This window comes from Musa acuminata, chromosome BXJ2-2 (assembly GCF_036884655.1).
Source record: "Musa acuminata AAA Group cultivar baxijiao chromosome BXJ2-2, Cavendish_Baxijiao_AAA, whole genome shotgun sequence".
NCBI classification, from domain to species: Eukaryota; Viridiplantae; Streptophyta; class Magnoliopsida; order Zingiberales; family Musaceae; genus Musa; species Musa acuminata.
The window spans coordinates 18,016,332-18,029,893 of record NC_088339.1 but is presented as its reverse complement, the minus strand read 5'-3'; the positions used below and the strand labels follow the sequence as shown (position 1 = coordinate 18,029,893).

The following is a 13,562-nucleotide window of genomic DNA, read 5'->3' as shown; positions in this document are numbered from 1 at the left end:
TTTTGAATTCTCCTTTGCTCTAATCATGGTCTCATAAATATATCCTATTGTAGGCTTCTTTTCATTATCTAACAACCGAATGACTCGAACAAGAATGCCAATTACCTTTAATGTATAAACTATAAGATTCCAAAAAGACGACATTAAGATAATATCACCGGCCCTCTTACCTTCCGCTTCTTTTGCCTATTTGTTTGTCACCAATTTCTCCGAGGTAAGCATGTTTCTCAAATTATGTTTTTGACGATGCATGCTCTCTAATGTCAAAAATGAAATAGCAAATCGAGGAAACCATATCTCACCAATTCATTATTGCCGATGAATTCTCTCATCATATTCAAATCCCCAATATGATTATAAAGAAATCCATCGACAAATATTGCTCTTTCTAAGGTCTTTTTAATGTTAGGAATCTTTCTAATATCCTCCAATATTAAATCAATATAATGTTTTGCACATGAAATCCAATATAAGTGTTATTGTTTTTGCTTTAAATAATTTACCTAAGACAAAGGATAACAAAATTGATAAGACTTAGAAGTCACATAGTTCTTTCATTCAAATTGGAGATATAAAGCAATTAAAATATTAAAAAATTCAAAAGAAATCTTACCAACTAACATATAGTTGCTTACATTATTGGTTATAACTTCAACGATATTTTATTCACCAATTTTTTCTATAAACCTGTCAAGCAACTCATATATCTTTTCTCCAGATTTCATAAAAGATAATGCATCTATTGACTTCACAAACATAGTTCTTAAAGAACAATTGATCATAAAATTAATTATATTCCTATATCTCCTATCGATCCAAGCATCTGACATAATAGAGCAACCATGCTTTACCCATGATTTTTTATGGCCCTTTAATAAGTCATTTGTTTAATCCAGCTCTTTTTTCAGTAATAGAACTCCTCTCTCTCCCCATCCCCCTCCCCTCTACCCCTCGCCTTCAACACCCTCACAACTCATAATAACTTGAAGGTTTTAATCTCCCACCATATCTTTCAATATCTTCAATCATCTCTTTAAAAATGTCTAAACGACAAGTACTAAAAGGAAGGCCAACCTGATAGAAGAAGCGAGCAATGTGTTGAATTGTTCTTCCCCTTAGTTCCTTATCATAAGCATCATTTATATTTGTTTGTCTTAATTTTGCTCCTACTTGCCCTTGTTGCTATTGTGATCCTCGATACATATAAAAATCCATCAATCCCTTTTTACCCTTTTTAACAACCATGATTTATTTTTCTTTTTTGTCATATACTCTTTTTCCACTTGGATTGATACTTACAAAATAATCTTCTTCATCATCTCTAATATGTTCAACATTATCTTCGGGTAAAATCTCATCAGATTCATTCTTTTACATCTTTTTTTCAGTCATATAAGCCAGCAGCTCTTCTTTTACATCGAGTGGACACTTCTTGCAAGTGAATACATTCTTGAAATTCCCTACTAGATACTACTTTACACGAAAAATACCACCTCTAATAGTCTTATCACAAAAGATACAAGTACCTGCATTAGTATCTTTAGGATCCTTTAGATAATTGTATTTCCAAACAGGATCCTTTCTTGACATTTTTTAAGAATCTTCTGAATTGCTTTGCACACTTGTCATTAATCCTGAAACCCTAATAATAGTTCTACATAAATATAGATTAGCAATGTTAAAATCTAAATAGAGATTGCTTTGTACAGTAGTTAACAATCTATTGTTAACAATATATTATTTACTATTAACAATAGTTCGAGGGGAAGAAAAAAGTCACCAACAATGGAAAGTGAGGAAAGAGAGGGCAATGATGATAGAGAAACTTCCAGACAACGACAGTGATGATGGAGGAAGCTACGAACGACAGCAGCAACGACGAAGGAAGTTTCAAATGACAGAAGCGGTGGTGGAGGAACCGACGTACGACAGCAGCAAAAGCTACAGACGACGTCGTGGGAGGAGGAAGCTTCAGCGATGTTTGTCGATGGCGGAGAAAGCTGCAGTCCTCTTCCCTTGATGGTGGAAGGAGTTGCACATGAAAGCATCGACAATGGAAGGAACTGTGCACGAAGGCTAAGTTGTCGGACCCGTCCATCGACGATAAAGGAAGCCTCGATCCTCTACGTCGACAATGGAGGTAGTGATAGAGGAAACATCAACGACGGAAGCAGAAGCAAAAGCTGCACTAGGGTTTATGGTTATAGGTCCCATGGAGGTGCGAGGAGTGGGTTTTGTAAGTATAGTAAAAAAAAGTAGCTAGTTGGTTCAATCGAACCAACTAGCTATTGTTTAATCGAACCAGATTTAAAAGTCTACTTCGGTTGCTTCGTTTGAATCAGGCTCTCGCCCAAGGTGCCCGGCACCTGGGTTCAGGCGAGCTCCCAGGTGGTGCTTCACTAAAACGCATCGCCGAGTCGAAACTTGAGGCGCTCAAGCCTCACCTCGCCTCACCCGAGTGCCTAAGCAAGCGCCTAAGCGCCTATTTAAACCACCATACTGTAGATGTGAAAAGATTTAAAGACAGAATTATAATTCTAAAATTTATCTTAGGAAAAGATGCTTTGCATGTCATAAGTACTTATGTCTCTCAAGTTGGACTAAATAATCAAATCAAAAGAGAATTTTAGGAAAATATGATATCATTCAAGTAATCTCTATAACAAGAAAACTTATAATTGTAGGAGATTTAAATTGTTATGTAGGAATAGCATACGATGAATTTAAAGGGGTGAATGGGAGCTTTGGTTATAGAGAGAAAAACGAAGAGAGTGGTGTAATTTTGGATTTTGTCGCTTCATAAGATCTCATAATTATAAATCCTCACTTTGAAGAGAATGAACATTTGATTACTTATAAATAAGAGTGGTCACAACTAGGGTCAAATAGACTTTTTCTCACAAAAAAGGTTATTAAAGTTATATGTAAAAATTATAAAGTTATACATGGCAAATGCTTGACGAATCAATATAGGTTGATGGTATCAGATATCTGTTATTGAAAATGAAAAGAAAAAGATAGTAAAAAAATTTATTAGGATTAGATACTACAATTTTAAAGAAGATAATGTGAGGTTTTATAAGAATAGGGTAGAAAGAGAGGCACCTTGGAACTTAGACGACGATAATATTATTTGGACTATGATGGTCAATAAGATTAAAAGCTTAACAAAAAAATATCCTTAGTAAAACTAAAGATATAGGTGTTGCCTTAAAGAGAGAGTTGACCGTGGTGTGAAAAAGTATAAAAAGCACTTATTACTAAATTTCATATTTTAAAGATTAAAAAAATAAAAATGAAGAGAAATTTAAAAGACAAAAAATACTAAAAAATAGTTTAAAAGAGCTAGTAGTATGATGAGATATAAAACTTAGGATAATTTTTACAACAAATTAGGTACTAAGATGGAAAAAAAGATATATATCAAATTGCATAAGCTAAAGAAATAAAGTATAATGATTTAGATAATATTAGATGCATTAAAGATTTAGATCAAAGAATGCTTGTTAATGATAGCAAAATTAAGAAAAGATGAAAAAATAATTTTATAAATTATTTAATGAACATTCCATAAATGACTTTGCTTTAATGTTAGAGGCATATTTAATAATCATAGATTTGTCTATAAATTAGAGCTAGTGAAATAGAAGGCACCTTAAAAAAATAAAAATATCTAAGAATATGGACCTGATAATATCCCTGTTGAGGTTTGAAAAAGTTTAGGAGTCTAGGGAGTACCTTAATTAATTCGCTTATTTAACAAAACTATGAGATTCAGAAAGATATCTGATGAATGAAGAAATAACTTCTTAGTGTCAATTTACAAAAATAACGATGACATATAAACAAAACTAGTCTAGTTAAAGTAATAAAAATCATCAATCATACTATAAATTTAACACACCGATTGGTCCCACATTAAAAGTGGGCAATACCAAGATTGACTTATAAGAATTTGATGAGTATACTACTATCAACTTTAACTTAAGCATTTTAACTAGTGGTTTAAGTCAAAAAAAAGTTGATGGGTCAGTTAGCCTATCAAGCTCAAGTCGTGACATTTGGTATCAGAGCTGACCTAGTATTTAAGCATGGTGAAAGAGACTCGAGTAGGAAAAGACTACCCATGGATGGAGTCAAAAGACTCATCATGATGTGGAGCCACCATTGAGCTATACCTCACATGCTAGGGTTTAATCTGAGCTATGGTGGGCCTTGACGAGGACATCAAGCCCTTGAGTAGGGAAAATTATAACACCCCGATTAGTCCCACATCGGAAGTGGGCAAGACTAAGATTGGCTTTTAAAGGACTGATGAATGTACTACTATCAACTTCAACTTAAGCATTTTGACCAGTGGTTTAGGTCAAACGAAATTGATGGGTCCTATCAAGCCCAGCTTGTGACAATGAAACCTTTAGAAAAAAAGTTATTGAAAGTAGGATAAGAGTTTAAATAAATGTCTCTGAAGATCAAATATCTCTGAAGATCACTAATAGATGTTATCTATTTATTAAGGTAATTAATTAAAAAGTATAAGGAGAAAAAGAAAAGTTTACATATTATTTTTATTGATTTAGAGGAAGCCTATAATAAAGTTCCTAGAGATTTATTATGGTGGAATTTAGAAAAGAATAGTGTATCAACTAATTGTATTGATGTTATCAAGGATATGCATGATAAAGTAGTGACTAGTGTTAGAACTAATAAGTAGTATGATTCAATGATTTAAAAAGGCACTCGGGCACTCGCCTAGGCGCTCGGGCGAGAGGCGAGGCGAGGCCCGAGCACCTCGCTTCATTTCCACGTGACGCACTTTAAATAGGCACCGCCTGGGCGCTGGCCCGAGCCCAGGCGTTCGGCGCTTCGGGCGAGCGCCTGGGTTAAAACCAGGCGACAGAACCAACGTTTTAGGTCTGGTTCGATCTCCGATGCTTTAGTTGGTTCGATCGAACCAACTAAAGTACCGATATAAGCGCGACTTCCTCAACCCTAAACTTGCTCGTCGTTCACGCTAGCGTTGTTGCTGCTCGCTGTCGTTGTCGCCGCTCACGCTGCCGCTGCCACTGTCGCCGCTCCCGCTGCCACTGTCGTCGCTCGCCGTTGCCGCTGCCACTATCGCTTTTCTCAGTCAGCACCCTCGATCTTCCCTTACACTCTTCTCTTCTCTTTCGCTTCTCCTCTTTCGAAAGTATATTGTTAACAGTATACAGTATACTATTAACTATATACTAGTAACAAAATTTGTATTTATTAGATTAATAATATATTATTTTGATTTTAATACTATTAATTTTTATTTATTTGAAATTATTATTAAGTTTCAGAATAAATGACAAGTGTACAAAGCAACTCAATAGAGTCTCCAATGGCATCAAAAAAAGATCCTGCATGGAAGTATAGTTATCTAAAGGATCCGAAAGATCCTAATGCAGTGACTTGCATGTTCTGCGATAAGACTACTATAGGTTGTATATTTCATGCAAAATAACATCTGGTAGAAAATTTCAAGAATGCAGCAGCTTGCAAAAAGTGTCCACCTGAGTTAAAAGAAGAGTTGCTGAGTTATATGAATGAAAAGAAGACGTAAATGAATGAATCTTACGGGAATTTACTAGAAGACAATGTTAAACATCTCAGGGATGAAGAAGAAAATTATTCTATAAGTATTAACCCAAGTGGGAAAAAAGTATACAACAGAAAAAAAAAAAAAAAAAAAGTTACGAGTACTAAGAAGGGTAAAAAAAGACCGATGGATCTATATATGTTTCAAGGATCATAGAAGCAATAAGGGCAAGCAGAAGGCTCAAAATTTAGACAAACAAATATAAATGATACTTGTGATAAAAAAAAAAGATGAAGAACAATTCAGCACATTGCTCGCTTCTTCTATCAGGCTGGTCTTCCCCTTAGTACAACTCGTTTAGACAGTTTTAAGAAAATGATTGAAGCTATTGGAATATATGGTGCAGGATTAAAACCTCCAAATTATTATGAGATGCGAGTTCCATTGTTGTAAAAAGAGTTGAATTATACAAATGACATACTAAAGGGTCATAAAGAATCATGGGCAATACATGGTTGCTCTATTATGTCAGATGTTTGGACTGACAGGAGGCGCAGAAGTATAATTCATTTTATAGTTAACTTTTCTTTAGAGACTATATTTGTGAAGTCAATAGATGTTTCATCTTTTGTAAAATCTGGAGACAAGATATATGATTTACTTGACAAGTTCGTGGAAGAAATTGGAGAACAAAATGTAGTTCAAATCATAACCGAAAATGGAAACAACTATGTATTAGCTAGTAATATTCATCTTTTGATTTTTTTAATTATTTTATCTTCAATTAAATGTATTAAACTCCTAAGTCTTATCATTTTTGTTATTATTTATCTCAGGTAAATTGCTTGAATCAAAAAGACAACACTTATATTGGACTCTATGTGCGGCACATTGTTTTGATTTAATGTTGGAGGATATTGGAAAGATCTTAGATATCAAGAAAACCTTAGAAAGGGTAATTTTTGTTATTGGATTTTTTTATAATCATATTGGGGCTTTGAATATGTTGAGAGAATTCACAAGGAACAAAGAATTAGTGAGATATGGTGTCACCCGATTTGCTACTTCATTCCTAACATTACAGAGCGTGCATCGTTAAAAACATAATCTGAGAAACATGTTTACCTCTAAGAAATGAGTGACAAGCAAATGGGCAAAAGAAGCAAAAGGCATGAGGGCTACTAATATCATCTTAATGTCATCCTTTTGGAATCATGTAGTTTATATATTAAAGGTAATGGGCCCTCTTATTCGAGTCCTTCGGTTGGTGGATAATGAAAATAAGCCTGCAATGGGATATATTTATGAGGCTATGGGTAGAGTAAAGGAAACAATTAAAAGGTCTTTTAATGAAAATAAAGAAAAATATGAAGAAAAAAAATTACAATTATTGACGAAAGATAGAATTGTCAACTTCATCGTCCCTTACATGCAGCAGGATATTATTTGAAGCATGAATTCTTTTATAAGATTAAATCGATTGGGTTTGATACAGAAGTTTTGGATGGGTTATATCAATGCGTTGCAAGATTAGTTTCAAGCCTTGAGGTGCAAGATAAGATTATTCGTGAATTATCTTTATATAAAAATACCGAATGTCTTTTTGGAATTCCAATAGTCGTTCAAACCAGGACAACTACGTCTCCAGGTATTAATAATTTGATATAATTAATTTCATTTATAGTATGCCACTATGTTATTGCTAATAATAACATAAATTTTGCAGCTGAATGGTGGAGTCTATTTGAAAATTCCACCGCAAACTTACAGTAATTTGCTATCAAAGTACTTAGTTTGACATGTAGTGCTTCGGGTTGTGAGCGAAACTAGAGTGTCTTTGAGCATGTAAGGATCACTAAATATTTTTGTTTTAATTAATTTATTTATTTAGATAGATGTATTAATATATTTTCAAATTATATGACATGACAGATTCACTCAAAGAGAAGAAATCGGGTGGAACATCAACGATTACACGATCTTATTTACATAAAGTATAATCGAGCTTTGAAAGCTCGTCATAAATTGCAAAATAGAATTAATTCAATCTCATTGCAAGATATTAATGATTCAAATGAGTGGTTGGTGGGAGAAATAGGTGCTAACTTGCAAGATGCCAAAGACGAGCTTGTATTTGAAGATGATAAATTGATATGGGGAGATGTGGCAAGAGCTTCAGGTGCGAGAGAATTATAAACATATACAAGACATATGATAAAAAGAAAAATGAGTGTCAAAGCATCAAGCTCGGCTCCTGCTATTGTTGAAGACATAAACAATGAAACATATTTTGATGAAGAGGAAAGAGTCGAAGGACAAGAAAAAGAGGACGAATTCAATAAAGATGATTTGTGTGAAAATGACGATAATATTAATTATGATAAATGACTTTGATGTAAAATTTTATTGTTTTGAATTTTAAAACTTTTTGTTAATGTGACATTATGATTTTGTATCTTAGATTTTTTTAATTTAATAGCATATTTTTATTTAAAATTTTAAATATTTATATTTATTAATTATATTATATATTTTTATATTTTAGCGCCTCACTTCGTTTGGACGAGCGCCTAGCGCCTCGGGCATTTTTGGACCGTGGCACCTGTTGGCGCCTAGCGCTTTTTAAATCACTGGTATGTTTAGTGAATTTTTTCGATCTATATAGGATTAACATAAGGGTTCACATTAAGTCCCTACCTTTTCACATTGATTGTAGATAAATATAATAGTTATTTATCGATGATATTATCTTATTTGACGGGAAGTTAAATAAAATTAATTATAAACTTGAGTTATGGAGTTAACACTTAGAAATTAAAGGTTTTAGATTAAATAGAACTAAGACTCAACATATGAGATGCAATTTTAGTATACTAGAAATAGACATAAGGATATAGTTAAGTTAGATGGATAAGAAGTTCCATTGGGTAAAAGCTTTAAGTATGTTGAATCAATTATTCAATACAATGAAGAGATTGATAAAGATATTATTAATAAAATAAAAACAATGTGATTAAAATGACAAGGACCATTAGGAGCCTATTTGATAATCGAGTACCTTTGAGATTAAAAGAAAAAATTTATAAAACAATTATTACACTAACAATACTTTATGACTACGAGTGTTGGAAAGTTACAAAAAAACATATATATAAAAAGTTTACATTGTTGGGATGAGAATATTGAGATGGATGTGTGGAGTTATTGGGAAAAATAGAAATAATTATTTTTATTCATGAACAAAAATATGTACATACCGTTGGCAATGTAGGTAGCTACTACTAGACAGAAAGAGGCTTGTGCCAATAAGGAAATGAGTAAAAAATTATCCACTTTTAGAAAAGAATACCTTTCAGGTGCAGTCGAAAAAAGATCATCAAGTTCAGCAGGTCGTAGAGCTCCATCCTAGTAACAAAAAATATACATGATGTTAGGCTTCGTAAAGAAACATCACATCTGGTTCTCTCATCACTCCAACCATGACAAGCTAATGTTAGTGAATTGAATCAATCATATTCAACAATCAAAGGCATAAGAAAGAAGAATCACAAAGGGCTCGTTCAACAAACCCCAATAATTTCATTTAGGAATCTAATTTAAGACCAATATATGGAACATTTGAAACTTTTAAAATTATGTTACTAGTTTTTAGATATTTGTGGAAACAAAATTTGCTAAGACATTTGTGTATTAGCACATCAACTGCATGCAAAACAAATGGTACGATTGACATATTACCTAGAACATAGATGAACATAGATAACTACCATCTAAAATAATGACCACTCCAATGTAAAGTATCTTGAATTCATGAGATGCCATGGAATCAATGTTTTAACAATGGGAAAAGGCAGCAGATCCGCTGATTTTTCTACAAGTTAAAAGACAAAAATACAAGTATTTCCAACAAAAGGACTATATCGGATAAGAATTTTGAGAAGAAAACAATGATAAGACTTAGCCAAGCCTTCTTTGTGATACCTATCAAAATAAGTAAATAAGAAGAGGATCAAAGTCTAATTTCTATTAACATTGTTGGTGTTAATAGAAAGGCCATAGCCCCATGTCTTAGAAATATGCAAAATTATTTGGTGAGTGATAAAAGTGGCACCTGGTAATCAGAAGTTCCTGAATAAAATTCTAAAAGAATAAGGTAGGCTAGCAACCAGTTGAGTTTGACAAAAACAGTTAAAGAACTCAAAGAGAGGAATGATATACATATCATAATTATTTTCAACAGGTTGCTGCTTTGCCACCTGGATGAACAGGGTTCAAATCACGGAAACAACCTCTCTCTATATTTAAAGTAAGATTGCATAGATTAGCCCTCCCAAAACCCCACATATTTTCAACAGGTTGAAATGGAACTAATTTATATCATATTTGCCTCCTTGAAAATATTATCTTATTCCTGTTAGCATAAGCCTAGTCTTGAATTAATTTAACTTTACGAATTGTTGTAAATTATCATAAGGTAAACAAGAGTTCCAAAATCTTCATACTTCAGTAACAAAATTCTTAGCCTAACCCCAGCTCCTCACAAATTAGCATGACACTATAAGACCTCTAACAGTATACTGACAATAACAGTAGCTCATGATCTCAGATTTCTTTTTTTTCTGAAGTGCCTAAAATTAAAGTTTATTCAATAAAAAAATGCTTGAAGAAAATGTAATAAAGTAAATTAATCAGATAAAGAGACAGAACCATGGGTATCTTATCTATATTCTAAGAAGGCAAGCCAAGAGCAGAATTACAAGGAAACTTTCTACTATTGAATAAATCCGTTGAAACTTATGACAGATACAACTGACCAACAAGAGAGCCACAAATACCACTGTTTAGAACAAAATTACTGAAGGTAGAAATCTAGAGACAAAAGGATAAACTTAAATATCATGTAATTATGTGATAAAAAGCAAGAACAAATATATACATATATGTTATATTGTGTATACCACTTTGGCAAAAATTAAATTAACAACAAAACTTAATACCAAATAGAAGTGTGTAAGTGATTCGTACACTGTCAATGTCAAACATGAGGAAGACTCCCTTCAAAAAGTCCACAGATTCATTTGTCAGCTCTACAGTCTAAAAAAAGGGAGGGTGAATTAACAATTAGATAATTTATAATGAAACCCATGCAAACTTTACTAGAAGTGTGAACTTGGTATTGGAAAATCATCCATTTCTGCACAAATTTAATTCCAAGAATATTACAACTAGTTACAGTTAGTGGGCTGCTTAATCGATAACAGGTTGGTCAGCTTGGAACCTACTGACAAAGAAAAAATATACAAAATATCTAGCTTGATCTTGTCCATTATATAGCATGATATTTCCAAATGTCATTAACAAGAAAATCTTTCTGATAAATGCAATAACTATAACATATATGATGTAGCAGTAAAATTCATAAACAATGAAGCATGATCAAAACATAAGATAGCTCCCGAGGCTAGTATATTTCAGCAGTTGTGAACTCAGTTCAATTAAATAATGACTCACTATTATTTTGGTTTCAGTAACTTCAAGATTGGCTGCACTTTCACTGTGATATTGTAAGCGAGTTTGAAATACAAATTAAAGCATGCACATAAAACAGAATAGGGTCAGCACCTTCAATTCTAATCTGAGGGGTTAGAAAGTGAACATAAAATGCATGTTTTAAGTTCAAGTTTTGATAAAATTTGACAGTGCCACAAAAGTCAAGAGTACCTGATCTGAAGCACGCTTAAAAGTTGTTGGAAGAAGATCATCTCTGAGTTTAATATCATTATCATAACCAAATTTCCTTAACACCGTCCAAGTTGTTTCTAGACGACCTTTTTCTATAAATAGAGCATGTAGAAAAAGGAATCCAGTTAATGTAAGCCCATGGTCATTAACACCTTCAGGCAACTTCTCTTGGACAACCTTCTTGACACCTGCAATCTCAGTTTGCTGGAGAGGAGCATTAAAGCATCTAACCTGACAACATTCACATTAAGTTAAGACCATTTCTCCCCTACTTAAGGTATTTGAAATACATGATTTGTCTTACAAACAAGAAACTAAATAAAGGACCTGGAAATCATTCAACTCAGAATCGCTGAGAGAACCATCTCTATCATGGTCGCATAGGATAAAGATCCGTTTCAAGGCCCTAACACAACGAGGCTTCAATGATTGTGTCTCCTGATCAAAGAGCGGGGCAGTTGGATGAAGCACAGCTTTCTGAGCATAATAAAATACTTCTTGGACCTGGAAAAAAAAAACATTCTCAAACTCCATGACATGATTTCCCAACAATATCACAAAGCCACCTCATTTATTTAAACAGCAAGTAGAGATCATCAAAAGAGTGTCAAAGACTTGGGGTAGAGCAGTGTTCGAAAAAATTGGCCTTCGCATCTGCATCTGCAGTCATGTGAGGACATCATAGAATTCCCATGCAACTAATATGTGGCTTTATCACATGATTGCATGTTTGTTTATAATTCTTTTTATTACTGTTACTTCCGCTCTGAAACATGATCAACGATAATCTTAACCACAAACATTCATCGATCTTTTACAACTCAACATTTATAAGTTTCCTAAATGAGTATAAATATCATTCCAACAGTCACTGATTTAGAAGCATTACATATATTGACCAACTTACTAGTTAAATTTTCATATATACATATACATGTACGTTCATTTGTAATTAATTATATAGTATGCTGAATTTTTCCTAGCAACTCAAATGTGCTGCAATATGCAGCTGCGCACATCCAGCTGCATGCCTTATATGTACAATGTGGTACTTTAAGCACCCTCATACTTAAATCATCTTTAAGAACCTAGGAAGTTCACCAAGCAAACAGCGAGGCATTCCACTGTCAAGCTCTCTAAAGCTGAAGAATGATGCTCAACTTATCAGATGCAGCAGCAGCTGATCTATCAGAAGCTATCAAGAGGCATACACAGATAACACAAATAGCACATTCATGAAATACTGGTACGGCACGATGTGATATGCGATAGACAAACCCCTAGAAGCAAGGCTTGCACTGATCACAAAAAAGAAACTCCTTAGCTCATCAACCCATCTTCTGTCACAAAGAAGTATTAACATATAAGTGAATAAACTAGCCCGAAATAACACCTGGATCTGCCTGAGGGCAGAACATTCGATACAAGTCTCAATCTCCCGATACTGCTGCATGATGGGCGACATCACCTGCTCCAAGCTCACCTGCTGCTCGTCCCGCAGATCCAGCTTGCACCCCACTACGATGACCGGCACCTTCACCTGCCCAGCCCAAAATACAAAGGAAAAACAGAGAAATCACTTACTGCTACAACTCAAGACCGATCAAAGCTTATGAGCTACAGAAGGAGGGTAAATATGAGAGAACCTCCAATCGGCGTAACTCAGGAAGCCAATAGGTGCTGAGTCGGTCAAGGGTGGACGGGCGGTCACAAGCGTACGTCAAGACGATGGCGTCCGCAGCCTTGCACTCGGCAATCAGTTTCGCCTTATTCTCCGGCCTGAGTCAGATCAACGTCGCAAGATCAAGAAAAGATCAAAACAACAACGAAAGATAAGATTAAGAAGGAACACAAGTACCTGGAGGAGGTGTCGATGATGGTGAGGGGGACGCGATCGGGGTAGTAGTCGGCAGGGAGGCGGGTGGGGGGTATGACATGAGGGACGTTCTCCGGGAAGGACTCGGTGGCTACGGCAACGATGAGGCTGGACTTGCCCGTGCCCCCCTCCCCCATCACCGCCACCCGCACGCTCGTCCGGCCAAGGAAGCTCCCTCCTGCTGCTACCGCCGCGCTACCCGCCATTATGATTTTGCCACCACCGGCTTCTTCCTCTCTTCCTTCCTCACTCTTCCTCTTTCTCTTCTATCTACTTCTTGTTCTCCGCAGCGAAAGGAGGGAAGCGGCGGAGGAAAGAGGACGAGCGTATATAAACGGCCGAAGTGGGTGGATGCCCTAATTAACCAGGCGAAGACGC

General features: G+C 34.8%; 1 protein-coding gene across 2 annotated transcripts in view; it reads right to left on the bottom strand.

Annotated features, from left to right (window-relative positions):
• LOC135605181 (mitochondrial Rho GTPase 1-like) overlaps positions 1-13,562 on the bottom strand; it is a 32,005-nt gene extending 18,443 nt beyond the window's left edge. The window contains exons 1-7 of one of the 2 annotated variants that reach the window (XM_065094965.1): positions 13,167-13,562; positions 12,955-13,087; positions 12,702-12,848; positions 11,636-11,812; positions 11,288-11,539; positions 10,592-10,660; positions 8,916-8,971 (exon numbers count right to left, since the gene is read on the bottom strand). In XM_065094965.1, the coding sequence (XP_064951037.1) occupies positions 8,916-8,971; positions 10,592-10,660; positions 11,288-11,539; positions 11,636-11,812; positions 12,702-12,848; positions 12,955-13,087; positions 13,167-13,390 (1,058 nt within the window). In that variant the 5' untranslated portion in view covers positions 13,391-13,562. The remainder of the gene's footprint in view (positions 1-8,915; positions 8,972-10,591; positions 10,661-11,287; positions 11,540-11,635; positions 11,813-12,701; positions 12,849-12,954; positions 13,088-13,166) is intronic. The other variant, XM_065094966.1, reaches the window with a different exon arrangement.